The 27,916-nt window shown below is 51.3% G+C and overlaps 10 protein-coding genes across 10 annotated transcripts; 6 read left to right on the top strand and 4 right to left on the bottom strand.

The window, feature by feature from the left end:
- Positions 1 to 672: 672 nt before the first annotated feature.
- T310_9724 (Mechanosensitive ion channel family) lies at positions 673 to 3,566 on the bottom strand (the record flags this gene model as incomplete). Its single annotated transcript, XM_013467834.1, has 2 exons — positions 673 to 2,898; positions 2,964 to 3,566. The coding sequence occupies 2 exons, from the start codon at positions 3,564 to 3,566 to the stop codon at positions 673 to 675; spliced, it is 2,829 nt and encodes a 942-aa protein (XP_013323288.1).
- Positions 3,567 to 6,020: 2,454 nt separating this feature from the next.
- On the top strand, positions 6,021 to 7,068 carry T310_9723 (uncharacterized protein; the record flags this gene model as incomplete). Its single annotated transcript, XM_013467833.1, has 5 exons — positions 6,021 to 6,023; positions 6,095 to 6,327; positions 6,424 to 6,442; positions 6,551 to 6,763; positions 6,796 to 7,068. 5 exons carry the CDS (start codon positions 6,021 to 6,023, stop codon positions 7,066 to 7,068), a joined length of 741 nt encoding a protein of 246 aa, XP_013323287.1.
- A 1,685-nt stretch (positions 7,069 to 8,753) lies between these two features.
- T310_9722 (Tubulin subunit alpha-2) lies at positions 8,754 to 10,548 on the top strand (the record flags this gene model as incomplete). Its single annotated transcript, XM_013467832.1, has 7 exons — positions 8,754 to 8,765; positions 8,920 to 8,978; positions 9,046 to 9,196; positions 9,257 to 9,344; positions 9,397 to 9,468; positions 9,522 to 10,025; positions 10,079 to 10,548. 7 exons carry the CDS (start codon positions 8,754 to 8,756, stop codon positions 10,546 to 10,548), a joined length of 1,356 nt encoding a protein of 451 aa, XP_013323286.1.
- Positions 10,549 to 10,987: 439 nt separating this feature from the next.
- On the bottom strand, positions 10,988 to 12,470 carry T310_9721 (Mitochondrial deoxynucleotide carrier protein; the record flags this gene model as incomplete). The annotated part of the gene is made up of 5 exons (XM_013467831.1): positions 10,988 to 11,698; positions 11,785 to 11,938; positions 12,021 to 12,073; positions 12,177 to 12,401; positions 12,462 to 12,470. 5 exons carry the CDS (start codon positions 12,468 to 12,470, stop codon positions 10,988 to 10,990), a joined length of 1,152 nt encoding a protein of 383 aa, XP_013323285.1.
- Positions 12,471 to 12,707: 237 nt separating this feature from the next.
- Positions 12,708 to 14,291, top strand: T310_9720 (putative gamma-butyrobetaine; the record flags this gene model as incomplete). Its single annotated transcript, XM_013467830.1, has 2 exons — positions 12,708 to 12,879; positions 12,934 to 14,291. 2 exons carry the CDS (start codon positions 12,708 to 12,710, stop codon positions 14,289 to 14,291), a joined length of 1,530 nt encoding a protein of 509 aa, XP_013323284.1.
- Positions 14,292 to 14,936: 645 nt separating this feature from the next.
- Positions 14,937 to 15,874, bottom strand: T310_9719 (Thioredoxin; the record flags this gene model as incomplete). Its single annotated transcript, XM_013467829.1, has 2 exons — positions 14,937 to 15,023; positions 15,089 to 15,874. The coding sequence occupies 2 exons, from the start codon at positions 15,872 to 15,874 to the stop codon at positions 14,937 to 14,939; spliced, it is 873 nt and encodes a 290-aa protein (XP_013323283.1).
- Positions 15,875 to 16,812: 938 nt separating this feature from the next.
- On the top strand, positions 16,813 to 19,059 carry T310_9718 (Exonuclease; the record flags this gene model as incomplete). The annotated part of the gene is made up of 1 exon (XM_013467828.1): positions 16,813 to 19,059. One exon carries the CDS (start codon positions 16,813 to 16,815, stop codon positions 19,057 to 19,059), a length of 2,247 nt encoding a protein of 748 aa, XP_013323282.1.
- Positions 19,060 to 19,658: 599 nt separating this feature from the next.
- On the bottom strand, positions 19,659 to 21,475 carry T310_9717 (uncharacterized protein; the record flags this gene model as incomplete). The annotated part of the gene is made up of 2 exons (XM_013467827.1): positions 19,659 to 21,135; positions 21,192 to 21,475. 2 exons carry the CDS (start codon positions 21,473 to 21,475, stop codon positions 19,659 to 19,661), a joined length of 1,761 nt encoding a protein of 586 aa, XP_013323281.1.
- A 374-nt stretch (positions 21,476 to 21,849) lies between these two features.
- T310_9716 (uncharacterized protein) lies at positions 21,850 to 23,702 on the top strand (the record flags this gene model as incomplete). The annotated part of the gene is made up of 4 exons (XM_013467826.1): positions 21,850 to 21,946; positions 22,009 to 22,962; positions 23,182 to 23,555; positions 23,622 to 23,702. The coding sequence occupies 4 exons, from the start codon at positions 21,850 to 21,852 to the stop codon at positions 23,700 to 23,702; spliced, it is 1,506 nt and encodes a 501-aa protein (XP_013323280.1).
- Positions 23,703 to 24,421: 719 nt separating this feature from the next.
- Positions 24,422 to 27,641, top strand: T310_9715 (Protein kinase; the record flags this gene model as incomplete). The annotated part of the gene is made up of 3 exons (XM_013467825.1): positions 24,422 to 25,315; positions 25,394 to 25,794; positions 25,859 to 27,641. 3 exons carry the CDS (start codon positions 24,422 to 24,424, stop codon positions 27,639 to 27,641), a joined length of 3,078 nt encoding a protein of 1,025 aa, XP_013323279.1.
- Positions 27,642 to 27,916: the final 275 nt, after the last annotated feature.

Raw genomic sequence — 27,916 nt, 5'->3', positions numbered from 1 at the left:
AATGAATGAATGTGAATGAATGGATGGATGTGAAGAGATGAGATGAATTCAATTGAAATCAAAAAATGAAAGGAGGGAAAGAAAAGAAAGAATGGAAGGGAAGGAGGAGGAGATGGTTAGTTATTTAGTTATTTAGTTAGCCTTACTGTACAGTACATATGTCTATGTCTATGTATAGTACTGTTGTTACCTGCATATGCAGACATATTTTTTCTTGTACATACAGTACAGTATGTACATTCCGCATGTACTCTGTGCATACAATCCTGAACATGTATGTACAGTAATACTAGTATAGTAGTAGTATATGCAATGCATACATGCATACATAATGATCGATTGAATCAACCACTTTTGAATAATGAGAAAAGGGGGAAAAAAAAGTAATCCAAAATCTACAGATGGATATATGCCAATTAGATGCACGTAAATAAATGGACGAAATAAACAAAATGCCACCCATATGCTTCAGTCAGGTCAGGCCAGGCTGACAAATCGACGCGATTAGGGGTATGTATGTACAGTATGTATGTACAGTACAACATTGACGACAGTAGATAGATCAGGTAAGATCAGATGGCAGGTGTAGATGCATGGTATGTGCTATTATTCGGGCAATAACAGAGCAAGATATATAACTCAGATGGCCGCCAGACGTTAGATCGCTCACTATCAAAGTCGAGATACGTCATTGTCGTCATTAACAGTGGCTTGTGGATTTCCGCCTCGTCCATCGATGCGGTCTTGTGGTTGCTGCTGTCCTTGTTCCAGGTCCTGATCTTCCTGCTCTGGGTTCCGCGCCCTGTACTGCGAGCCTAACCGCCCCAAGAATCGGTTCTGACGGATCGAAGACGAAAAGCTCGGTCGTCCTGTCGCATTGGAAGTCCGCGACTCGAACGACGAACGCCTGTCTGTCAGACCGCCGCGCACGCAAGGAGACGCCGTTGAGCTGGCACGCGATGCTGTCTCCTCTTCCCGCATCCGTCGCTCTGCGGCTTCTCGGTTGGCGTTCTGCACGGCTTCCGCGAGTCGCGACTGTTTTCTGTCATCGAACACATCGCCCATGATATCGTCCGATAAAACGCCCGACATGCCCAGAGAGAAGTCGACGTGCCGGTTGGGTCGGGAGACAGACTCGCCACGGGCCCGAGCCGCGGCGACAGTGGAGCCCTTGCGCAGGATCGAGTGCGACGCGCGGAGTCCAAGGCCGCTGCCACTGCTGACGGCTGAGTTTTCCGGCAGGCTGGTGCGCTCTTCGGGGATAGGAGTCGGCACAGTGTGCGGACGAGAAAGGTCGCTGTTGTCCGTGGTGGCAGCCGAGTAAGTGGGTGGCATGCCATGGTAGCTGACGTGGAACGGGAAATCGACATGCGAACCCTGGAGGTTCCGGCGTGGTCCCTCAATACCAAGCTCCATCATGGTGAGCATGAGCATACAGATGAATTTGTTGCGGCGTTGCAGCCGGAGCCCCTCGTTCTGCCAGTTGGATTTGTAAAAGAACACCACGTTCAAGGTGATCGAGTACGCTTCTGTGACGGTTCGCAGCTCGGTGAGAATGTTGGGCTGGTACTCGCGCTTTTCCGTCCGGACGAATTCGAGTAGTCGCTGACGAAGGGCCTCGATCTGTTCCATGGTGGTCCCGAATTTGATCACGATCGGTACCGCTTCCGCCAGTCCTCCCGAGCGGCGCTGGTTGAGAATGAAGAGCGTGTTGAGATAGCTGTTCGGGGCCTGAACGACGTGGCCTTGCATCTTCTTGAATTCCGTGTACAGGAGTGAGATCTCTTTGACGTAGTAGTCATCTCCCGTCAGATTATCACCTGTGTTTCCATAAATGGTAACCCGATCTCCGACGTCGAACGGATGCTTGACAAAGACAAAGACGACGGACTGGAGGAACTCTTGGGCCGTCGCCGAAAAGAGCCAGGAGAGCGCAAGAATGGTGGAGCCCGCCGACGTCAGGACGCCGGCCGCGGATGTCGAGATCAGCGAGAGGAAGACCAGTATGGTGATGACGAGGACGATGAAGAACAGGACATCATCCAGCTTGGAAACGACTGAGTCCAAGTCCTTCAGAGACGCCGTAATCGATTTCCGCTCGCGCCCAATTTCCACACATACAGCCTCCAGTTCTTCCATCGAGATGTCCCCGTTCATATCCTTGTCGAACATGGCGAACGCCGCATCTGCCTCCTCGTTGTTGTCGAACGCGGCCTTGAGATCACCGGAAAAGACTGTATCGAAGCCATCCCGGACGAAAGTGCGGTACAATCGGCGCGCCAGGACCTGGCTGCCAGATGTCGTGTTGAGCAGGGTAAGGACTACCTGGTATGGGTCGTTGCGCTTGGTGATCGTTCTTCCGGTAAAGTCACCGGCAACCGCACCGGCCACATCGCCGACCTTGTTCAGAGCGCTCCTGGCGACCCTGGTGGCGGCAGTGGCATACTGGCGAGGGGTTTTCGTCCCCGATTGGCGGCCATTTCCTTTTTCCTCGAATTCCTCGTCTTTCATCGAAATCTTCTGCCGTGAATACGCGTAGAGCTTGGTCAAACTGCCGATCTGAAATTTGTTGATCTCGATGCGGTCCGCATAAGTTCGTGTGTGGAAGCTGATGGCAATCAACTGGATGATGATCTTTTCGACCAGGTTGAGAATAGTCCCGACGAACACCGACACAATGATCTTGTTCACCGTCACCTCCCAGTCGCGGGTCGTACGATCGCCATCGACATGGTGATTTATCATGGTTGGCAGGAATGAAATCTCCACACCCAGCCACCAGAAAAAGAGCGTGGCCGGCAGCTCCAGCTGTTTACCCAAGTCCCGCCATTTCTTCGAGTTGTTGGTGAACAACGACATGATTATTCCCAACGGAGCCGGGATGCACTTGGCGACAATCTATGTTATCCCGAGTTAGCCAGTCCATCGATCAGAAATTATTATCTTTTGGAGGTGTCGCATACTCTTCCTGCCCACAGTGTCAACCAAACGATCTCCAGCCAGATCGAAAACCACAACAACTGAACCCCGCCCACGCTGGCATCCTTATACTTCAGCGCCCCGAGCAAGAGGGGAATGAGCAGAATCAAGACGACAGGGACAATATAAGTGAAGTAGCGGACTAGAAAGCTCGAGCTGTGGATTTTCTTCACAATCTTTGCCAAGCTCGTGCTTGGATTCTCAGGCGGTTTGTAGATGGCCGCCTTCTCGTGCAACGGATTGGTAGCCGCATCGAACTCATCGACCGGTTCCGACCGATGGGAGCGAGATTTATGCAAAGATGCCTTCTCGCTCTTCTCTTCGCTCCGCTGCGAGTTGGAGACCACGCGCTCCGCTTCCAGCACGGCCAAGTCGTCCTCCAGTCGCGTCGCATGTTCGCGAGCTCGAGATGGGGAAGGTTCAGGCCGCACTGATGGATCGGCGTGGGAGGTATCGACATTCAAGGTATTTCGGCCAGCCTCCGTGGTGTCATTGTGGACAGAGCTGTCTTCATCCAACGAGCGACGGGGGCCCTGATGTTCGACGTGATACGTGGGCTCGGGGATCTCTTCGATCGGAGTCGACATTCTGGCACCAGGCCAGTGAAGCACCCTCTCAATAATATGAGGATGAGAATCGCGCTGAACGGAACAGCAATTGGAATAGGAATATTTCCCCGGCCGTGTCCAATTGTAGGATCAAACTCTCCGAGGGTACAGTAGCGGCGATAGGCGACTCTCAGGTAGCGATAACGAAAGTGGCCAGTCTGCTGCTGGACTGCGGGTTCTGCTAAAGATTGACAGGCAAAAGAAAAGAAAAGTAGTGACAAAGACTGAAAACATCGCACGGGTACAAAAAGAGGGAAAGGAGTGCAAGCGCAGCAGCACTTCAAGTAGCTCGACGCTGGCTATTCTGCGCATCAAGCATCGTTGCTCGCTTCTGAGATCTCGACTCCGGAGGGGCCCCGTCTCCAAGCCGCCAGTGGCCAGAAGGCGGACCTAAGATCGGCAGCATGGCAAGGATAATCCTGGAGCTTTGGTCAAGACAGGCCCAAGTGGGGGAATCTGTCCGATTCCGAGGGCGTAAGGAGATAAAAATTGGCTGATTGGGAGCCTAGGCGGTGGACCGAACGGGCACCGTCGATGCACGTCTAAACTCTGAAGGATGTTGGATCCCTTTGCATGGAGAATTTTTTTTTCAACGTCTGGTTGACCTCCATCGGCAATTCCGTAGCCCAATCACTCTGTCCTCCACAAGCTCCGCCCGCATTCCAGGCTCCCTATCTTACCGTCTCGACTTGGGGTGCCCTGACCATTGCCGACGGGCCGACGGCATAACTATGAGAGAGTGTTTATGTAATAACGTTCTGCACAAACCTTCACTAAGCAATCAAGTGTTGATTTCTCTGATTGGATTGAAAGTTATAATCAGGTACCTACCTGGGTAGGTGTACGCCACCCCATGATTTGGCAATTATGACTCCCCTAAGTGTCTGTCACTGTCTGATGTCCTGCTTGTCTTCAGTGCTCTGCGGATGTTCCCGTTAGGGAAAGCCGTAGAGGTCGTTCCTTCCAAAATAAAAAGGAGTCATGCAGTCTCCTTCCTGATCCGTTATAATAATACTGTTTGTTAATCTTGGAAGGCGCGCCACGGGCCCAAGCCACCCGCGCGGTTGCCGCAAACATCTTCCAATCATTTCTCGTTATGCACTCATTTGGCTGAGCTGTATACACCAACTGATCTATATCTACTCAGTACAGTCCGCATGGAGGTGGAGAGATACAGAGGACATTTCTCCCTATTTCACCCCAGTAGCGTTACATGATACCATTATTCAAAGTACCTAAAGCTCAACTAGACAAGACAAACACGAGATTACAAGCGACATGAGTAGAAGACGGCATCTGCTGCATCCTTTGAATGTGCTTCAACATTATTCCCTTTATTATAATGGAAAGTAATTTTTTGGTGAAGAACCGCTTAAGCAGAGCAATTGCAGAAATCAGGTAAGTGTACTACATATTAGCAAAGGATATGGCAAGAACCATTATGGCAAGAATAAAACAAATGTATAGGCAGGAAGCCCACCTGGAGAGAAGAGAGTCCGGCGTCGACCAGGTATTTTCTCTCCAAACCAGTTTAGCGAAGTGCAGACTTGTAAGGCTTGTCGACGATAAAATCTCAAATGATTATGTAGGCATATACTGTCATTCCTATGCCTATATCTGAAACACCTTGGGTAAGAACATACCCCATTCGTGACTACCCGTCTACCTACCTACCAACTCTATCCTTATCGACTCGCGGGTATGGTTTCTCCACAGTCTCATTTATGACAAACTTGATCATGGTGAGCGTGAACACGAGCCTATTGAACGTGGGGAGGTGCATTCCTGTAAGCGTCGCGAAATTCTTCAACATCCTCTTCCAAATCGTCAGAAATTTTCATCACTTTCTTCTTCTGTCTTGTCGTCAGATACAGAGCTCGGAGACATAAATAAATAATCTTACTGCTATGTCCTCCTCCTCGTCCGGTCTGCGCCCTTCAGCTGTAAGGGCTTCCTAGGTCATCGATGTGCAGCCTATGGAAATGAACGGCGGTGGCAGCTCTCTCTTACAAGCTTGAATAGTCTGATTGAGGAATCGTTGGCGTCCCTGGATAAACATTACTGAGTGGAGGGGTCGCTCAGCGCAGTACTACGAGATGTAATTGAGATTAGGTGGGTAGAGGATCTGACGTTGCAGGGACAGGGGTGGAGGAGGTTATGCTTTAGTATTCTCTCTATATTTATTGAGGGCAAGGACTTTTTGAAGTTTATCTATCAATTCTCAGCGGGCATGCTAAACTGATATCCATCTATATCATCCAGACGATTCACCATCTTCCAACACAACATGCCTGACTACAAATGAGGACAGCCTGGAGTCGATGATCTGGTTCCCCACGTATAAATACTATGCGGACCTCTCATGGCATTGTGACGTCAATTCAGAGAATTGCCCCTGCAAACCTACTTCCACTATCAGGCTTCTCTGGCTGAATGGTTTGTCTGCATCCAACAGTTTCGCATCAGCATTGGCTTGGTATCTGATCGTCAGTTACCTGAATGGACAGAACATTGAAGAAAAGGAAGAGGATGACAACAAAAATGATGCTGAATATGAAGCTGAAATACTGACCGAGGCTAGTACCGTTCGTGACGATGGTGACACAGCAAAGGAATGGGTGAGGACAACATTGGGTGAGGACAATATTAGAATGACAGCATTGAAACGAAAATTCGGGCGCAAATTTCCTAGATGGATCAAAGTCTGCGCGGCCGACATCTCCACCCAGTTCGGTGACTTGTATGATCCCCTGTTGGAGAAGATATTTGCCAGTTGCAATTTTCAAGATCGGGTGTGCTCCCCCTAAATGTCGTCAGGTTTACTTGCCATTATCAGTCGGAGTTCAATACCTCTTGTAAGTTTTCAAATGTGTTGGTAGTTATCTATAGAACTCGATATTTGCTTGCTTCTCTATTTATTATATTTATTTGTTAGAATTTTGCCAAAATAATCGTGCAACCAGTATATCACTTGGGATGATCTTCTTGGGAGATTACTTTCTCTCGATGCGATTCATTCGCAAGCTATATTTCGAGAATCAAGTCAACGATTTAACGTAGATCTTTTCAGATATCCGAATCTATTCCCCTGTGGCTATCTAAAGGAAGCATTTCTTCAAACACTGATAAAATTAATTCTATTTAAATACTTTCCCCCCCTATCCGAGAAGAGCAGAGTAAGTTCGATAGAAAGACTCCTATCGTATAGTATTACGTTGTCTGTATCGAACAGGAAGAACTTCGAAGAGATGCCCTGATGAATAAAGAAAGGAATGAAAGATGCAAACCAGACGAAATTGTCCATAAACTCTCATCTCAACATTCCATCGCTCATGCTGAGGGAAGTACTCCCTCAAATTCCACTCAGGAAACAAGATATAATTATCCTAGCTTTTTTTCTAATCAAACCTACATCCAAAGTTTTATACTGGGTAGAAGAAGTTGCCAAATTGTAGGGCATAAACCTGCTGAAAATTCATAAGGTAGGCCCAAATAAGAGAGGACTAACAATATAGACTAGAGTAAATATTAAAAGGACCAACTCTCTCTCAATCTCTAAAATTCGTCAAGGACAAGACAGGCGATATATAACGGTAAGGAGGACACGACCGCCGTAGTGACCCATTTCTCCTTCATGGACCAGTTTTTGGATTTGTCTATGTCACCTTCATATCGTAACTTTTTTTTGTCAATATTGCTGTCTCTACTTAAAAAGAAGGAAGAGAAAAAAGGTTCCATATAATTTGTATCAAGTTTGGGTCGTCACTCTTTTCTCCAGGTTCTTCCACTTCAGAATAACTCTGCCTTTCTATATCGACACCCAATGATCTATCTACCGTTCTTTGCTGTTGCAATCTCACAGATCTTCTGGATTGTGGATTCTCTCATGAGAGCCAAACAAATTTCGTATGCTCTTGTTTGGAGCCCTGCTAGCATGTACTGTACACTAAAACTGATAAATAATATATTTGAGCAAATAGAATGTGAATACGTCGTACTCGTCGTCCCGTGGAGGCTTTTCAGGCCTTCTCGCTGGGCTTTGGAGCATAGGGTCAAGCTAAGACATGCCTAGGTAACGTGACTTATCAGATAGAAAAAAAAACTAATGAAAATGCCTACCTACGATTAGATAAATCCGTCCTAGTATAGATAGAAATTCATTTGACTGTCTCTCTCTGCATGTCTCATTACAAACTTGAGACAAGTGAGAATTTCGAAAGTCAAAAGACGAGAAAAAAAATGTCGAGTCGTTTCGAATGCTAAGATAGTAAATCAAATGATGGGAGTCACCTGCACGTGATCTAGTTTCCTAACTGGCTGGATCGCGAAGAATAAACGAAGAGATGGGAAGAAGCTACAACGGGCAGATAGCAGCAGGACAACTGTCCTATTTCACATTTCACATCAGCACTGGATTTGCATTAGATACTCAACAGCAGTTATGCAGTCCCATACGGCTAGATTCAATCTTGAATGACTAGCATCTTCAAATGCAAGCAATGGGTGAATAGTACTGAATATCTGCTGCAGTCGTCTTGTAAAGCCAGTCCTCTCGATGGGCCGTGCCATGTGGTCCATGCCTCGTAGACCGGTTGCTAGTTGAGGTAGTCTGAAGAGGCGGTTAGCTGGTCGCCTGTCGCCAACACACCGCAGGGACCATCGCGAATCCACCGGCACCTGCTTTGTCAGCGCACAAAAAGCCCCCGCACTCGGGAGCCCAGCCATTCAAGCAGCGACCACACGCAGCAGGAAATAAGAACAAGAATAAAAGACTGCAGAATTGACTCGTATCTGCATATTAATCACATTCACTTTCTTCTCTGGCGCAGTCGGGCGTGCCTGAGGCGATCCGCGGACAGAGCGACTGCACACTGGTCCAGGGGCACGGGGGCGCGCGCTGATTGGCTGCGGCAGAAAGAGCAGCTGGGCCTGCCAACTCGCGCGCCCAGACGGGTTAGCGCCCTCCACCGCGCTACCACGCCCGGCCGCCAGCGTTCGTCCCCTCCGCGTGTGGGATCTTCGACCTCTTCTTTCTCCCAGCGCCCAGTGTCCACCCTCCTTTCCACCTGTCCGCCCGGGTCTGCCTGTATTTCGTGTCAGGCTGCTCTCTCAACATCTGTCTTGCTTCGATTTCTGCTTCCCAACGTCCTGTGCTGATCCTTCAACATGAGAGGCGAGGTACGCGCCCGGCTCGCTCTTTATTTACTCCCCGCCCGTTCTTGTTTTCCCCTGAATCCCACCACACCGCGCGCCCTGCCTGACCGCTGAGGCCGTCGGCCACAACGCTGCTTCTGTCCCTCGTCTGGCCCATTAGCTGACATGTTTTGTTCAGGTCTGCCACCTTCACATCGGCCAGGCTGGTACCCAGCTGGGTAACAGCGCCTGGGAGCTGTATGTCCTCACCGCTTTTCTCTTTTGCTGCCTCCTCCGAATTGATACTGAGCCCGTCTCATCATAGGTACTTGCTGGAGCACGGCCTCAAGGCAGACGGTCGTATCGACCCCGATGCCACCGACATTGGCGAGCCCGGCTCCTACGAGACTTTCTTCACCGAGACTGCCAGCGGCAAATATGTGCCCCGCTCTATCTTCGTCGATCTCGACCCCTCGGTGCGTACTGTGCATGGACGCCGAAAGAGCAAGGAGGAACCACGTCGCTGACTACCGTAGCCCATTGATGAGATCCGCACCGGTACCTACCGCCAGCTCTTCCACCCGGAGATGCTGATCAGCGGCAAGGAGGATGCTGCCAACAACTGTATGAAGCAAACCGCCAAGGACTGGTCTGAAGCAATGCTGATGGGATATAGATGCTCGTGGTCACTACACCATCGGAAAGGAGCTGGTCGACACTGTCATTGACCGCATTCGTCGTGTCGCTGGTATGTCAAGTCATCATCCTGTCATGAGGAATTTTTCGCTAATGAAGGTCTAGACAACTGCTCCTCTCTCCAAGGTTTCCTGATCTTCCACTCCTTCGGTGGTGGTACTGGTTCTGGTTTCGGTGCGCTCCTGCTTGAGCGTCTGTCGACCGACTATGGCAAGAAGTCCAAGCTCGAGTTCTCCGTCTACCCGGCGCCTCGTGTTTCGACCGCGGTTGTTGAGCCCTACAACGCCGTCCTGTCGACGCACAGCACCATTGAGAACTCTGACTGCACCTTCCTGGTTGACAACGAGGCCGTGTACGACATCTGCCGTCGCAACCTCGACATTCCTCGTCCCAGCTACGAGCACCTGAACCGCCTGATCGCCCAGGTCGTCAGCTCGATCACCTCGAGTCTCCGATTTGACGGTGCCCTGAACGTTGATCTGAACGAATTCCAGACCAACCTGGTCCCGTACCCGCGTATCCACTACCCCTTGATCTCTTACGCCCCAGTTGTTTCCAGCAACCGGAGCTCGCACGAGAGCTTCAAGGTTCACGACCTGACCTACCAGTGTACGTATTCCTAATGCCCTATACTCCGCGACGTACCTAACTCGTTCTTCTAGGCTTTGAGCCCAACAACCAGATGGTTGTTTGCGATCCTCGCAACGGCAAGTACATGGCGGTGGCTCTCCTCTACCGTGGAGACGTCGTTCCTCGTGACTGCACTGCTGCCGTCGCCTCCGTCAAGGCCAAGGCCTCCTTCAACCTGGTCGAGTGGTGCCCGACTGGTTTCAAGCTTGGTATCAACTACCAGAAGCCAGTGCGCGTTCCTGGCGGCGAGCTCGCTCCCGTCGACCGCTCCGTCAGCATGCTGTCCAACACCACCGCCATTGCCGAGGCGTGGAGCCGCCTGGACCACAAGTTCGACCTCATGTACTCGAAACGCGCTTTCGTGCACTGGTACGTCGGCGAAGGTATGGAGGAGGGTGAGTTCTCTGAGGCTCGTGAGGACCTTGCTGCGCTCGAGAAGGACTATGAGGAGGTTGCCAGCGACAGTATCGAGGCGGAGGGCGAGGAGGGTGCTGAATACTAAGAAACGACCGACTCTTAATCGATGTGATTCCACCTGTCTAGTTTTCTCTGTCCCATATTGTCCCCCCTCGGAGTCTGGTCCCTTGACAGACTCGTATATTCCGCACATATCTCACCCTTCTCTCTTTTGTGCTTCTTGAGACAACCCCCTTTGTTACTACCCAATAAGCGATTGTTGGTTTCTTTTTTTTACCCGAAATACAGCTTTGATGACAGATTGAACAAAGACAATTATTAGTCGAGTTTGATTAATAAAAAAAAGGAAAAAGAGCATAAATTGTCTTATTATTCGATCCTTCCTGTTCGCTAGGATTAATAATAAATTAATAATAAGTTCCCATCGCTGGGATAATGACTCTATATCAAAATAGAAAAAAAAAACGCAAATAACCCTATCTAACGCCACAGATCCCCCTGTCTACTCCGTAGTCTATTCCAGTCTATTTGCCGAGTTCCAACTCCCGCAAGATCTTGAGAGCCCTCTCATACGTCCACATAGTCACGGCGCTGGCCGGTGCTGCTTTGACTAAACTGACGGTCAGACCCCGATACAGCCCACGCATTCCTTGTGCTTGTAAGATGGTCACTATCGTCCGTAAGACCCCATGGTACTCGGGGATGTTCGTGTGCACGTATCGCGATCGGGTCGGGCCTTGAACCTGCAGACGCTTCCGCACCAGGTCCAGCGGGAAGACGCCGGTCTTGGACAGCACGCTGGCTACCATACCCGCGACTGCATCGCCCGAGCCGAATGGGAGATTGTCGAACTGGCCCAGGGGCACGCGGAGCGTCTCGTACGTCGCGAAGAAGAGGCCCATGTAGGGCACGATCTGGGTGACGGCGGCAGAGCAGCCGCGGAAGAAACCCGTGGGCCCTTCCTGCTTGGCGATGTCCCGGATAGACGACAGCAAGGACGCGTAGATCCTATCGTTCCCCTGGGCGGCGAAGCGAGTGCGGAGGAGGTCGAACGGGTATGTGGCAGCTGTAGCGATGCCGCCTGCCACCGCGCCCGAGACGAAGGATTCCACCAACGGAGGAAGACGGTGCGGCAGACGCGAAAGGGCCTGGGTCGTAGTGCGATAGGTCACGAATTGGGCGCCGCCGTAGCAGACATAAAGGAGTTCGGCGGAGATGTTCCCTTTCCAAAGTGCCTGTCGTTTTGCGATTATGACGAGTCAACATTCCATGCTTCCCCTCCCTGCGGGCAGGAAAAGTAGCAACTCCTAACAACACATACCGTGAGACCTTCCTCCCGAACGATGGCCCTCATTGTCCGGAGCGTCCCCTTATAGATCGGGCCTTTGATTCCATGGTGCGAGGTCGGATCTGAAAGCGAGTGGATCTGCAGCTGTAGTCGGATCTTCACGACGTCAAGAGGCGCAATGCAGAAACTGTTGCGAGTCGATTCTTTCCGTCAGCATCGCCAATTGCGAAACAATTATAAGGGGGAGAGGAGACGGATAATGATCATACCGCGAGACAAGGCCAGCTATGCCTCCAGCGATGACGACCTGCGTCCTCGTGCCCTGGGAAGTAGTTCGTCAGCTCTGTCAAATCATCTGGTTTGGAAGCGCTGATGTTAGCTGAGACGTACTTCATCTTTTAGGCGCTCACCCCCGGCCGACATACATATGGTGGCTTTTGCGTCGATAGCTGAATTGATTTATCGCATTGGACAGTACTGGCAAAAAAAGGAGCGTAGTGGTGCGAAAGAGAAGGGAGCTGGAATGTTGGGGCGACAGTGAGAGGTTTTCCGATCGGTTTACTCCGTACACTGTCTCCTACCCAATTGGTGACGTCGTGTATTATATTTGGTATCGGGTGTGTAATAGCCGCGTAATATTCCCTTGAGCACTGCGTTCTTGTTCAAATTAGCGGCGGTTTCTATTTGTGATAATTGGCTAGACTTCTTACCGCTCGCATTTTTATTGGCCAGATTTGCAGACGTGTTTTAGTTTTGCCGCTTTTTACCAAAGCGGTAAGATTTGGACCAATGATATCTAGTAGATTCCACGCGCCCTAATTTCAGCAGACTCGGCGCTCCAAGGGGATATTTCCGTGTCACGAGGAGCTCGAGAGCTCCGCAAAGCCGTTCGTCCTTCAATATAATATTTTCCTTCCCTCATCACAATTGCTGGTCAATTAGTGAAAATGACTACAATGTTTCGGCCTCTGGGACTGCTTCTTCGCTCCCAACGGAGAGCTCTCCCTCGAACTCTCCCTGGTCGCCGCGGCTACGCTGTTGACAACTCGCAACCAGTGTCCACGCCCCAATCTGAGGGCAATCAGGACAGCAACAACGCAACGCCTTCCGATTCCCCGAACACAGCAGGTGGTCTAGCCCAACGCGTTTCCTACTCTGCTCCTAGCTAATTATCTACTTCAGAATCCACTGGCAATTTCCGCCGGATCGGGCCTCATCTGGTCGAAGTCACTGTGCCAGAGACTTCGAAGCACGGAAATCCTGTACGCATAAAGCTTGACTATCTGAAACTGCGTGATGCTTGTACCTGCCCGCGCTGTGTCGATCCACACTCGAAACAACGCAATTTCCGGTTCAGCGATATTCCTCGGAATATAAGCCCGCGTAGCATCCAGTGGAAGGAGAGAGAACTCGTGGTGGAATGGAAAACTGATATCAACGGATTTGACCGGTCGCACGTCTCCACCTACGATGCGGACTCCCTCCATCGCTTATCCTGGACCCCCGGCTCGACCAGACATAAAAGGCACCGGTTTTTCTGGACCCGGAGCGTCATGGAGAGGCTTCAACACTGGATCACGTACGATGAGTGGATGAACGATGACACCAAATTTGCAAGAGCCATGGGTGTTCTGGAAAGGCTCGGCATCATCTTTGTCAAGGACATCCCCGACTCTCGAGAAATGGTGGAGAAGATCGCAACGCGGATGGGACCTCTACGGAACACTTTCTACGGCATGACGTGGGACGTGAAGAGTGTCCCTGAAGCCAAGAATGTGGCCTACACGAACCAGAACCTGGGTTTCCACATGGATTTGATGTACATGAAGGAGCCTCCGGGTTACCAGTTGCTGCACTGTTTGAAGAACTCATGCGAGGGAGGTGAATCTCTCTTCGTGGATACCTTCAACGCCGCCACCAAAATCCCCACCCACTACTTGGAGCTTCTGACGGAATTGAAACTGAATTACCATTATGAGCATGAGGATCAGATCTATGTCAATCAATGGCCAGTTGTCGAAGCTCGAAAGCGCGAAGAGAATGGCCAAACACAATGGGTCATTGAGCACGTCAACTATTCGCCGCCGTTCCAGGCCCCTTTCAAGGTCTCTAACTCCCCGTTCTTGGCTCGGCGGCTTCGCGAATACCAGAGAGCTCTCTCCGCGTTTGCCAGTGCGATGGAAAAAGAGCATCGGATCTTCGAACTGAAGCTGAACCCGGGAGAGTGTGTCATCTTCGAGAACCGGCGTGTCGCGCACGCCCGGCGGGCGTTCAACACTACGACCGGTGAGCGATGGCTGGCTGGCGCATACGTTGATGAAGATGCCGTCTTGTCGCGGTTTAGAGTGCTCGACCGTGACTACCCTGAGTGGTCTAGAGTAAATCTTGTCGAATTCTTGGGACACAACAAACAGCAGGCACAAACAGAGCAGACGGAGCGGACGGAGCAGGCACAGCAGGCACAGCAGACGGAGCAGGCGCAGCAAACAGAGCAGACGCAGCAAACAGAGCAGACGCAGCAGACACAGCAGACACCCTGATGTCTGACACTGGATGTCTACGACGATATCGATGACTGTACGAAAACGAATGTATATCTTTGCTTTAGATACTCCCAGATCTTCTCTTTCCTAAGTGAAAATTGCATTCATTTCTTTTCTCGGGCGAGATGAGGCCAGTAGCAGACAGGTTGACAGCCCACGTAACCACTTTGTTGTTCAAGGAATCACATTCCACCTGTGCAACGTTATACAACACATGTGTTCCATTTTCTCACACAGTCAGCATTGTACTGTACAGTACGATTCAAATTTTGACTGGCTGGTCGTTCCACACGCCCCAAAAAAGGAACGACCTTCTTCACTCCTACTTTCTTGGATTTTGTGTATAAATAATGAGAAAATGATTTCATTGATCTGGGAGTCCTGATTTCCTTTTCTTTTTTTTCTATTCAAAGCTTAGCGTACAGACGACAGTCGTGACACAACGTACGGAGTAAAAGGGGGGGGAAGCGTGAAATTACGATAACTATCGCTCGAGAAGTATATTTAACGGACAGGGAGGAAAGGCAGAAAAGTTCTTCGCAGGCGGTCATTCATAAGTGAGTAAAAAACAAGAGACAATCGTCGTAAGGTATCTAGCGTGCAGGAAGCATTTCATTTCCATCATATGATGAGGTTATTGGTTCAGGCAGCAGCAGCCGAGGACTGGACGGTAAATTCCTTGAGGAAATCGGGATTGGAGCTGAGTTCTTCCTTGACCTGAATATCAACCTGAGTCAGTTTGACGAATACTAAAAAAAAGAACATCAAGGGTATATATATGTGTGTAAACGTACAATATCAAGTCCTCCAACCAATTCACCCTTAACCCACAATTGCGGGTACGTCGGCCAGTCCGCAAATTCCTTCAGACCCTGTCGGACATCCTCGTCGGCGAGGATGTTGAAGAAGCCGTACTTGACGCCGTGCTCGCGGAGGATGCTAACCATTTGCCGGCTGAAACCGCACTGGGGCGCGCTGGGCGTGCCCTTCATGAAGAGCATGACAGGCGCGGCCTTGACGAGTTCCGACAGACGCTTGAAGAGCGCCTCCTTGCTCTGCTCGGGGGTTTCTGCGGCAGGAGCAGTAGCAGTAGTGGTGGCGGTGGTGGTAGCTCCGTTCGTTGTCTCTCCTGCTGGCGCCTCCGTCGCAGCACCGGAGGTCGTCGTTTCTCGAGGAACGGCGTTCAGAGCCGGGGGAATAGAGGCCTTGGTGCCGCTGGCGGCGTCCGCGCCGCTTCGACCGGCATGACGCTCGACGGCGTCACGCACCTTGGCTGCGTCGCTCCCGCTGATGGACTCCAGCACCTTCTTGTCGCGGATCAGGACCACAAACGGGACGGCCGTGACATCGTATTCCTCCGAGATGTCGGGAAGTTCTTCAGCGTTGATGCTCACGAACGAGACCGTCGGCGGGGACGTGACGGGGAACTGGGCGGCAAGGGTGGAAAGGACGGTGCGCATCTGCGCACATGGTGCCGCCCAGGGGGTATGGAAATTAATAACGAGGAGGGTAGAGGAGGGTAGAGACTCCAGGTGCGACTTGAATTCGGCTTCGGAGGTGATCTCGTTGAGGGTCGACATGGTGATAGTGGCGGCGGAGAAGCAGTATAGCGGGGGGGAGAGAGGAAGACGAGGGGGTGAAAAAAAGCTCCGAAGGTAACGGGTCTTAGCTCTGTTCTGGTTTATGGAGTCTTGTCTCGCTCAAAAAATCCAAAAGGACAATTATTTCGCGACGAATCTGATCTCCCGAAGGCCCAAAATACCGGGTGGAATTGGGAGAAAAGCCAATGCTGGAGTCGACGATATCTTCGCAGCTTTTGTCCTCCGTGTACGGAGTATCGGCTGCGGGAAGCATGCCGGAGTCCGGAAAAGCTTTAATACGACGGTGACGCCATCGCGGTGGCCCGATTCTCAAGGGTCCTCCTGCCACTTGCATAGGACGATGCGGTCCTAGTAGCTGGGGAATCATTCATTTGCAAGCTTGGACTTGTGATTACTATTATTTTATTAGTGATCATTTATTGGAGAGACAATAATGCAGCGATCCAGAGTGGCAGTACCTTGAATACATCAGTGGATGCAGTACAGTACTGCTGAGGCTTGTCGATATTGACCATGGTACTCTGGTATTCAGCTGATAAACATCATCTAATCAATCCAGTAAGATCTGATTAATGTTCCAGTGGAACGCAGATGAATCAAGCCAGTTTTTTTAAACAAAATTTAGGTTGGTTGGTGGCTGCATTGCAGCTTGCGCGGTGTATTAATGGGTATTTACTCGTACCGTCCTGTATGGGAGAGTGGGCCGGCAGCCAATCGGGTAGCGTGTCACGTGACATATGAAATCCAGTTTGCCGTCCGCGACTGAATTCTTATCCTTGCCTAGCATCACGACTAAAATCAAGTGCTACAGAACGACTGATCCAGTCGTAGAAATGGATGCCCAGCAGTCACTCATCTAGAAGACTAGCTGCGGACAGAAACCAAGCTACGAGAATACTTGCTGGCTTCTGCCAGTCATGCCTTTCGGCAAGAAACGCAAGCGCAGAGCCTCTGACAGGTCTGATGACGATAATCCGATAAGAGACTCCACTGCCACCGCGAGTGGCTTCGGAGTAGCTCATACTTTATCGCTCATTCAGGGTTCTAATACCTCTGCACCGGCGTCAGCTCCCCCAGAGTCGTGCCCAGCGACCGCGGTGGCTGAGTCGGAGAAAGAGGCCTCTGCCGAATTGAAATCAGTTGAGAAGAACGGTGTGGTGAAGAAAAAGAGGAGGGGTGCTGATGGCGAGAGGATCAAATACCCCAGTTTGACCTATGTCGAGGGTCGTCTGCAGTCGTCTATTCGGATATCTGATCTTCAGGGATTGCTGCTCTATTGCTTTTCGGATGGTATCGCGCCACAATGGATCTCGATAAAGCACTCCGGCCACGTCCGCAAGATCGTGGTCTTAATGGTCCCTGGTTTGGAGCTGGGCATGTTTGATGGCTCGGTACCACTAGAGGACAAGCCAGTCAGTGCGGATCAGGGAGAGTCTGCAGACTCAAAAGCTGCCGGAGAAAATCAAACAGAATCCAATATGGATGATTTCACGCGATGGAAGCAAGGTCTTCCCCCTGCCGACAAATCTAAGCGATTCAACCCACGCCCTCTGTCACGAGAGAATCTCCCTGAACCGCTCCAGCCCATGGCGGACATGTTTCCCCATATCTGGCCTGTGAAAGCACCGGGTGACTCGAAATACAACAAGATTCATTCACCTCTGCAGGCAATACTGCTATCTGCCTTACCGAAGTCCAAGGAACACGAGAATCAGAAGGGACCTAAGCCGCCGAGAGTCGACAAGAACTGGGTGCCGAAACGCACACCCGTCACGACCTTTATTAGTTCAGTTGAGGCACTCCGTGAGAATGACTATGTGCTCCATCCTGCTTTTTTTGAAACCGAAAAAGAGCGGCAGGCAGAGGCAGCAATCCGCCAGCGGTTAGGTCAAACTGCAGAAGAGGGATGGGTTGACACCCACGTCCAGTCGCTCTCAGAGGGTGACGTTCCCGATTCAGAGATCCAGCAGGGCAGCATGACCGCCGGACGGGACGTGCTGGCGCTGGACTGTGAAATGTGCATCACTGAGGGTGGCAAGTCTGAGCTGACACGGATCAGTCTCGTGAGTTGGGATGGAGAGGTGGTGATGGATGAGCTTGTGAAACCAGAACGACCGGTGATCGACTATCTAACGCGATTTTCCGGTATCACCAAGGAGAAACTGGATCCTGTGACCACGACCCTTGCTGATATTCAAAAGAAACTCCTTGAGATCCTGACTCCTCGAACTATACTAGTCGGACATTCTCTCAACTCCGACCTGAACGCTCTCAAGCTCACTCACCCGTTCATCATTGACACAGCTATCATCTACCCTCACCCGCGCGGACCGCCTCTCAAATGCAGTCTGAAATGGCTGACGCAGAAATACCTGGGAAAGGAGATCCAGAAAGGCCAGACGGGCCATGACTCCGTCGAGGATGCGCGCGCTGTCCTCGAGCTGGTCAAACAAAAATGCGAGAAAGGCGAGCTCTGGGGCACGAGTGACGCATCGAACGAGAGCATCTTTCGGCGATTAAGCCGGTCTGTCAAAGCTGGAACGACCGAAGGGCGTACCGGCGCTGTCGTTGACTGGGGCAGTCCTGAGCGAGGGTATGGATCCCAGGCGACCGTTGCCATCGGATGCAATAACGATGAGGAGGTCGTCAAGGGCATCGAGAGGGCCGTCTGTGGTGATGAGTCCGATCCCCGCATCCCGAAAGGGGGCGTGGATTTCGTCTGGGCCCGACTTCGAGAGCTCGAAGTGCTCCGTGGCTGGTGCAATCGGCGTCCGGATCCGAACAACGCCAACGAATCGACGACGTTCATTCCTCCGCCGGAAGAGACCATCTTGAACGCATCGGCAAGCACTGATCCATCTGCATCGACATTTACCCCTCCTTCCACATCCACCCTCGCGGCGACAGTGTCCAAGACCGTATCCGACATCGCTAAGATCTACGAGTCCTTACCGCCCTGCACGATCTTCATCGTGTACTCCGGCACGGGCGACCCGCGCGAAGTCAGCCGGCTGCAAGCAATGCACAAGATCTACCGAGCCGAGTTCAACTCCCGCAAACCGTGGGACGAGTTGACTGTGAAATGGACAGACCGGGAGGAGCAAGCGCTCAAGCGAGCGTGCGAAAAGGCGAGGGAAGGCTGTGGGTTCTTGTGCGTGAAGTAAACAACTGAGTTATGTGATACACCAGAAGTTTCTTCTTTGTTTTTATTTCTTTATTTCTCTTATCGTTTATTCCGTGGCGAGTGTAAGTATTATTACCCAAGCTGAAGTGGAGACATCATTATTGATTGCAGGGTGATATGATACTGTATGGCATGGCTTAGAGCATAGTATGATACCAATGTACTACACTGTCTGTCTGTCTGTCTGTCTGTCTGTATAGAATAATAATTTAAAAAAAAGAACTCTGCTATAAAATTCATACACGTTCCTACTCTGTGTATTGTGTCTTTCGACGTCCCCCCCCCCCCCCGTGATGTATCCGCGCACAACCTTTCTTTTCTGGAGTTTCCAAATTCAGGTAAGGAAGGATATATACGTACGGTGCAGTATAACAGATCTTTATTTAGATACCTTGGTTAACAAGTTACTCTATTCGATGGAACCCAAGAAAAGACTGTGCTTAGCAAGTAAAAAATCCTCGCATATTACATATTACATTCATTTTCCCTTTTTTCCTGAATCTAATTTACACATCTGATATAGTACAGTTGATATGTTCTCAATGAACTGTTTTATCTATCTATCTATTTTTTTTCCATCTACCCGTCAGTCGCCATCGCTTCTTCTCGCTCCATTGCCATCTTAGCCAGGACGTCTCTGGCGGCGACTTGGGATTTGCGCGTGTTGGAAGAAGAGACTTGATCGGGGGCTGAAACTGCATTCTCATTACTGTTCTCTTTTTCGGATGAATTTGAATTCTGGGGGATATCCGGAGGTTGAACCGTGAACGCTGCTTCAGCTGTGGCGACAGAGTCGGCATTTGCTTCGTTTGCTTCGATGTCTTTAAGTGGTGTAGTGTTCTTGTCTTGGGCTTTCTGGGCTGATCTGGTGACGATCGGGGAGGCTGATGGCGCTCTGGATGGGGCCTTGGATGCAGCCCTGGATGGAGCCCTGGATCTTGCTCGTCTGCCTCGGCTCCGTGTTTGAGGCCCTCCAGAGTCTGCGGTGTCATCTTCGTGGTTGGCGACAGCTTCTTCTCTCTGTGTGCCGGAACTAACGTCGGCCTCCTGTTCAGACAACATTACTGCTGGTACGGGGGTCTGCGGCTCGTCAGATGGCTGTGTCTGACCCGTAGACTTTCGCCAGCCCTTAGGCCTCCCTGGTTTCTTTTTCTCTTTTCCTGCACTACCAGGGCTCTCGATATTCTCTGCAGTACTCAGCCGTGGGCGTTTATTGGCAGGCTCTCCGGTTTCACTTCGACCTCCTGTCACCAGGTCAGAACCGGAACCATCTCCGTTCTGCGCCCACGACGCGATTTCATTCTGTAGCTGCCGAAAACTGGCAGCAGCAGTATCGTCTGCTGGCTTCAAGGGAACCTTGACGGGAGGCAGCGCAGACTCTTCCAACGCCACGTGGTTCACAGTTTCATTGTCACCATCATCGTCGAACGAGTCCGCGATCTGCTGGTGGTGGTTATCCGTGAGCGTTCCGGGCCACGAACGCTTCCCATTCTCATTTAGAAGACCAGGACTGCGAACTTCAGACATGGCTCTATTGTCCAAACGATGGGGCATAGGCGGAGATGCTGCCATATTTCGTTCCTCCAAATACTTGTTCTTCAACTTCAATGACTCGTTTTCCAGTCTCAGCTTTTCGATTTCGTCTGCTTTGGCTTTAAGCTCTTTCAGCACAGTCCTGACCATGTCCAGACCCCCGTCCATCTTGTCGATATCCTGTATACGATTTCCGGGTGCGTTCAATTCGATCCGCAAAGCTGTAAAGGCTTGTTTTAGTTCGGCCATGGTATCGTGCAGCTCGTCGACGGAGCTTGAGATTCGATTAATGCTCACTCCCTGACTCTGTATCTGTTGCTGGACAGAGGTAGCGCGAAGAGCGCTATCAGATTGATCTGAGGTGGCTGACGGGTCAGCTCTTGAGGTGGACTCGGGTTCCGTGGGAGCTCTGTGCTGTGGGAAGAGAGTAGGTAGTGCGCCTTCCTTGAAAACCGGTTGAGTCTCCCTCATAGATATGATCTCTCGAAAAGAGACTTTAGACAGTTTCCAGAAGATCTTGACTCTGTATGTGCGGTTCAGCAAACCAAGCGAATGTAGAGATGGCGATTTGCGACCTACCCATTCTCCAAGTGGGCGAGAGCTCCGAGCTTCTGGTGACAGAGCCTGCACATAATCTCCTGCACAATGCAGCCCCGTACGAAGCTGAGTTCGGACGACTGAGGGATCTGTTTCTTCTCCGAAGATATATTAATCCTATTCAGGTCAACGCTGAGCCACCCCGCAACGGTCGAGTACGTGTTCGACAGCTTCGCCCACTCATTTTCACAGGCGGCTAGCGAGCTGGAGCAGCGCGAACACTGGCACAGGATTGATGGGCGTGTCAAGTGTGAGAGATCCATCATCATTAGGTCTCCTGGCCCTTTTCTGCTGACTGCTCGAAAATGAAGGTCGTCAGCAGAACTGGCAGCGACAACAGCAGCGTCAATCACGTGTGGAGTTGCTGCCCAGCAACTTGCGCGGCTGACTAAGACGCGATCCGCGCGTCTTTCCTATCGGAGAATTCTTATCGATCATGGAAGCCCCGACGTCCTGCCAAATTAAGTTGCGTGTTCCCCGCAGTAAGCGCCCTAATCATAATTACTCTGAATTAATCACGACTCAATCGAGGGATGTCTAAATATTCTCCATGAAAAGTGCTCTCTCAATCGCTCGCCGATTACCGCTGTCAAGTCTCTCTATTGCTAGCAGGAGAAGAAATCCCTTTCGAACCTTCACCATGGCGTCGAACGTTCAGAACTCCGCCGATGAAGCCAATGGCCAGACCAAGACCACCCCGTGGCATGGGTTAGGGGCGGCTGAATTCGATCTGCGAAGTGAGCACAGAATTGACATACGAAGAGTCCAGTCCTGGGACCGCTGACCGTCGCATGATTAGGCGATACCATGACTAAGCCAACGTTATCCATGCTGGAGGCAATCACCCACACCACCCTGCTGGACGACGTGTTTGGCGAAGACCCTACCACGAATTCCCTCCAAGATTACGTAGCACAACGAACCGGGCACGAGAGCGGCTTGCTGGTCATGTCTGGTACGATGGGCAATCAGGTTGCGATCCGAACGCACCTAACACAGCCCCCGTATTCGATCCTCTGCGACCACCGGTCACACATAATCCAATATGAAGCTGGTGGGGTTAGTATGTGGACAGGAGCAACAGTCTACGGCGTTGTTCCTAAGAATGGGCGTTACCTCACGCTGGAAGATCTGCAGGCAAAATTCGTGCCTGGAACCAACATCCACTACTGTCCTACCAAATTGATCAGCCTGGAGAACACACTTGATGGGATGGTGATGCCATTGAGTGAGACTCGGAGAATCGTAGAATGGGCACACGCCAACAACATCAAGGTCCACCTGGACGGAGCAAGGTTGTGGGAAGCAGTGGTTTCAGGTGCAGGCAGTTTATCGGACTACGCCAGCCTCTTCGACAGCGTCAGTCTATGTTTCTCTAAAGGTCTAGGGGCACCAATTGGCAGCATTATCGTTGGTTCAAAGGAGTTCATTGACCGAGCACGTTGGTTCCGCAAGTCCATTGGAGGTGGTACTCGTCAAGCTGGTATTATTTCTGCTGCTGCCAGGGTTGCCGTGGAGGAGACGTTCGGGCCGGATCCCAACGGGCAGGGAGGCAAGCTCAAGAACACCCATGTGAAGGCGAAGGAGGTCGCAGAGATGTGGACCTCTCGGGGCGGCAAGCTGACGTACCCAGTCGAGACAAATATGGTATGGCTGGATCTTGAAGCCGCAGGGTTGGGCCCAAATGATTTGGCGGAAATTGGAAAGGAGAAAGGATTACAACTGCTGGGCGGGAGACTCGTCATTCACTACCGTAAGTGCTTCGCGATCTTACTCAAAAAATCCTTCCAGGCAGAAGGCAGTACAAGGCTGACGAGTCACAGAGGTTTCCGACGAGGCGATACGTCGACTGGGGGAAGTGTTCGATGCGGCTCTCAGCGGGAAGTTTGAGCGCAGCACCGATACAAATAAGCCATATGGGACGAAATAGACTTGAGGCTGATTTAGAAGCTTGGATATCTGATGTATATAGACCTAGAAGATCGCATTAAGATGTGTACAAGAATTCAAGGAACGGATATCCATCCATGGAATGTTCCCGCAGTAAGACAAATCAGGCAAGGCGCGCCGTCGCTAGGTTCAGGAACCGCTTCCGCGGACTCGCACGGACCAGTCGATGTTGATGCCTGGGGACGCTTCGCCTCGCAGCATAAAACCGGTCCCCTCCATCAGGATAGCTCGCCCTGTCGTTTCTCGGACGACGGCCCTGCCAGACAGCCGCGTGCCACGACTTCTTATTCTGGTGCCGGAGCATCGTCGTCCGCACCACGAACCAAGTCGTCGCGTTCGTGTTTGGATGGCTGGCAGGGAAGTTTGGCCGACGACCCGTGTGGAGAGTATACAAAGGTACGTTGTTCCTCCATTTCGCAAAACACAGAGCATGCAAAGGACGGGTCTGACTACCATCTGAAGGTGATTGTAGACAGTCGAGCGATGAATGTTCCGTCCTGGGATCGTTTCCTTGCCGTCGACCAGGCCTTCACGCGTCAATGAGCCGCAGTACTCGCTTTTCGAGTTCCGACAAACACCGCGTTTTCGCCAACTCCAGACTTGAACTGAACCGGAACAGGCGGGCTTATTTGTGCTGGGGCTATCGGCAGTAGCGTGAATCGTTGGCGGCTGGGTAATTGAGTGACCTCTAAGGCAGCTGGAGGTTCTCAATTAGCTCTGCGGCTCTCGCAGAGACAGTGGGAGGCATTGATGTCTGCCAGACCACAACATTGCCTAGACAGTCTGTTAAGAGACTTAGTCTTGCAAGGCGGTGCATCTCCATACCTACGTGTTGTGGACATCGACCATCCTGGAACAGATCGTTCTGGTCTCTCAGCTCTGCTGCCTGCGGAATTGGGTTCAAAGATACAGCAGGTGGTTTTTGGAATAAGGTATTGTGGTTTCCAGAGGGCAACGGCCTGATTACAGGGGGTTGATTTTGCGTCAACTTGACTGCAGTTCACGTATGTGCATGTGAACAAGCCGCCCTCACTGACATCGTTGTTAGTTGTGTTGCTTACAAGCGGTTTCCCTGGAGATAGTTAACAACACCAGACCACGTCCATTGGCATCTCCAATCCTAAACTTCACGCAGCTTTGGATAGCTCACACACACACCAAGACGTTTGGTTACATAAAAGAACACTCCTGCCTGTCGGCAAACTCCCAGGTGTCTGGTCTCTCTCTGTCTTCTCAGGTATCTCTTACTCAGTGTCATAGCAATGGAGCCAACTCAGGAATCCACTCAGCCATACTCTGACCCTCGTCGGCTGGGTTCCCATAACTCGGGTCTCGACGAACAAGATGTGTCGGATATAATCTGTATCCTCCATCCCAATTCCCCGGCCGCCCACGATGCTGTCGCTGCGACGGCACGCATAGCCCCTCAACATATTCTTCAACGGGATGACTTGGAGTACGACAGCTCGGACACAGCTGCGCGGGATATTGCTCTACGGCTATCATCGTCTGTTAAAAACCTCGGGGCAGGGTTCTATTTTGGCCGCCATCCTGCACGCTGTGATGTGCTCCTCACACCCCACCAACACTCGAAACATATTTCGAATATGCATTTTCGAATCTTCGTGAACAGGGACGGCATTCTGATGCTCCAAGACACCTCCACGAATGGCACAGTAGTGGATAGCTGCCGCCTCTGGAAGCCCTTAAACCAGACCAGTCGGATGCTTACCAACGGATCTGTTATCACGGTAGTCTCAGACAATATAGTGAAAACGGAAGTGCGCTTTGTCGTGAGAATACCATCCAGGGATGGCTTCGCCGTACAGTACACGCAAAACCTCCTTGAATACCTGGAGCGAGTCCAAAAGTACGAGGCCAATGCTAAACAGCAGCAGGTCCGTGCCCCTCCTTCGCAGCCGGTGCTCCAGTGGACGGTGGGAAATCCCTATGGAATGCACTGGACCGGAGGTTCCTTGTATAATGTAACTGGGCAGATTGGCAAGGGAGCGTTTGCTACCGTCTACAAACTGGCGACCAAGCAGCATGGTGTTGTATATGCAGCCAAGGAGCTTGACAAGCGGCGGTTTATGAAGAATGGGGTCTTGGATCAAAAGGTGGATAATGAAATGAAGATTATGAGAGATTTGCGGCACGTAAGTAGCACCTTCCTTTTTTTTTTCTTTTTCCTGGCCTCCTCTTTTCTCTCTGGAACCTCGGCTTATTGTTTTCAGCCAAACATTGTTCAATATGTCGACTACCACGAGCACGACCGATGGATCTACATCATTATGGAATACGTTGCTGGCGGTGAACTCTCTACATATCTTCAGACCCATGGGAAGATTGCAGAAGACATGGTCAAGATCATTGCCCGGCAGGTCTTGCACGCATTGGCTTATCTCCATAAACGCAAGATCACCCACCGTGATATCAAGCCCGACAATATCCTCATTGCGTCCCTCGATCCACTCCGAGTCAAGCTCTCCGATTTCGGCCTTTCCAAAGTTGTTCAGGAAGAGACGTTCCTGAAGACTTTCTGCGGAACGCTCCTATACTGTGCTCCAGAGGTCTATCCAGAGTATGAAAACTATCGACAAGGTGTTGTCAGGAAAAGACGTCGTCTTGGTGATCCGTACGTGTTCATCGTTTCTTTTCGGATTGGAATTTAGGATCCAGCTAACAATCTGTCCTACTAGGCCTCCCAAAACATCCCCTTACGATCAATCAGTCGATATGTGGTCCCTTGGAGCGGTACTTTTCCACATCCTTTGTGGCTCACCTCCTTATGTGGGCCGAGGGGATGACAGGGGCGCGCAAATGCTGCGGAACATCATGACGACAGACCCTGATCTGGACCTTCTCCGCAGGGAGGGTGTCTCTGAAGAGGGCATTGATTTTGTGTCGAGGCTTCTCAACCGGGACCCCCAGGCTCGTCCCAAGGAACAGGAATGCTTCCAACACCCATGGATTGCCGATGTTCCTGACATCGATGAATATTCAGATGACGAGACTTTTCCCGCTGAGCAGAAGAAATTAGGCATGATCCAAGAGACAGTAGAAGAAGAGCTAGATGCATCCCAGCTCTCCATCCACGACGATTTCGACAAAGAGCAAGACTCGCAGAAAAACAGCCAGACTGAAAACGAGGTGAAGAGACCGCGTCTGGAGGAGGCTGAAATTCGTTACCCTTCACTTCCACACATCGAGAGCTTCTCAGACACGGACGTTCACCACCAGAAAACTCCCAAGCGTTTATTCGGGGAGGTTACCGCATCTGCCTTGCAGAATGCCGAGGTTCTCGAAGATCTCGACCCGAACGAGTTCTCTGGAATTGATAACGCCAGTTCCAGCAGCTTCCATTCCTCTAGTGGTGAGTCGATGGGTGACGTCCACGGCTTGACCGCCGTATCTTCCTCCCCCATGCCCGAATTTGGAGGCTCAGCGCCCAGCTTGATGGGAGCCGAAGCTCTCGTCGGGCGGCTCAACATGTCGTCTTCGGACAACGGCCCTTCCAACCCGGCGACTCCTGCTGCCAACACTCCAGCCACGCCACGTAGTGTCCGGAGCCGAGAGGCGACGCCTGCTAATCAGGATCTCCCAGAAGCGAATCAGGAGAACTCGAATCCTAACGAGGTGACACCGAAGGCTATCCCGTTACGTCGTCGCATCGAGCTTCCCCTTCCGGATACAGCTAGCGAAAGCTCGAATCAGGATGTACACAGCAATGATGAAGAGGATAATCCCAAGCCAGAACTTCACAAGCGAGTAGCTGCGGAATTGGCTACGACCATCGATGCTCGCACGGGAAAGGAAATATCAGATCTGCCAGCGACCTCGTATGGGGCAACCAGTGACAACTTTCCGGGACCGACTCTGCAGCACAATTCCAAGACCCCATCCACTTCTGCATTTTCGAAACCTCGACCTCTGTTGGGTAAATTGACGACGCTACCCGGCTCTATCTTCGACTGCACGATCCGCCTGGAAGACCGGATGACTTCGTGGGGCCGTGGACTGCAAACGACGGTGCGCTACCCAAAGCCGATGGACGCTCGAATCCCGCTGTACGCACTTGAGATAACGTTCTGGAAGCCGGGCATGGAAGCCCTCATCGCGGCGGGCACAGACTGGATGACGATCCCAGGCGTGACGGCGATCCTCTCGACCAAGACCAGCAAGTGCATCTGGGTGAATGGGGTGGAACTGCGGCGCGGCCCGGACGGCCGCGAGGGCTTCCAGTGGGGCAAGCTGTACACAGGCGACATCATCACCGTGTACCAGCACCCCCAGCACCGGGACCGGTACCTGAAATTCCGCTGCGAATTCTACCACGGCGACAGTGCGCGTCCACGGCCCGAGAATGAAAAGGGGTTTATCGTGCGGACTGCGCTGATGCAGAAGACCGATTCGAGCCAGAACCAGCAGACGCCTGTCAAGCAGAAAGAAAGAGTCGAAAAGGTCGAAAAGGTCGAAAAGTGACCTGCTGCTGATTAGCAAGCCTACAATCTCCACTTATCTCGATTTGTTTTTTTGGTTGGTCTTTCGCTGCATGGCGAATATAAGTCATCCGAATAGGTGATTCTGAACAGCGGTACACCATTACGCAGTGTCCGACTTTTTGGGATATATGACGTCTCTTTACTCTTGCAGATGACTACGACGATGACGGGGTAAATTCTTTTGGGTAGGGAGTTGGTTAATATTTTTGGCATGACTCTACTCCAGCATTGACTGTTTATTTTATTTCCTTTGGA

This window comes from Rasamsonia emersonii (assembly GCF_000968595.1).
Source record: "Rasamsonia emersonii CBS 393.64 chromosome Unknown ctg1118621762203, whole genome shotgun sequence".
Lineage (NCBI taxonomy): Eukaryota > Fungi > Ascomycota > Eurotiomycetes > Eurotiales > Trichocomaceae > Rasamsonia > Rasamsonia emersonii.
The sequence above is the reverse complement of the archived record's forward strand: the minus strand, read 5'-3'. Positions and strand labels throughout refer to the sequence as shown.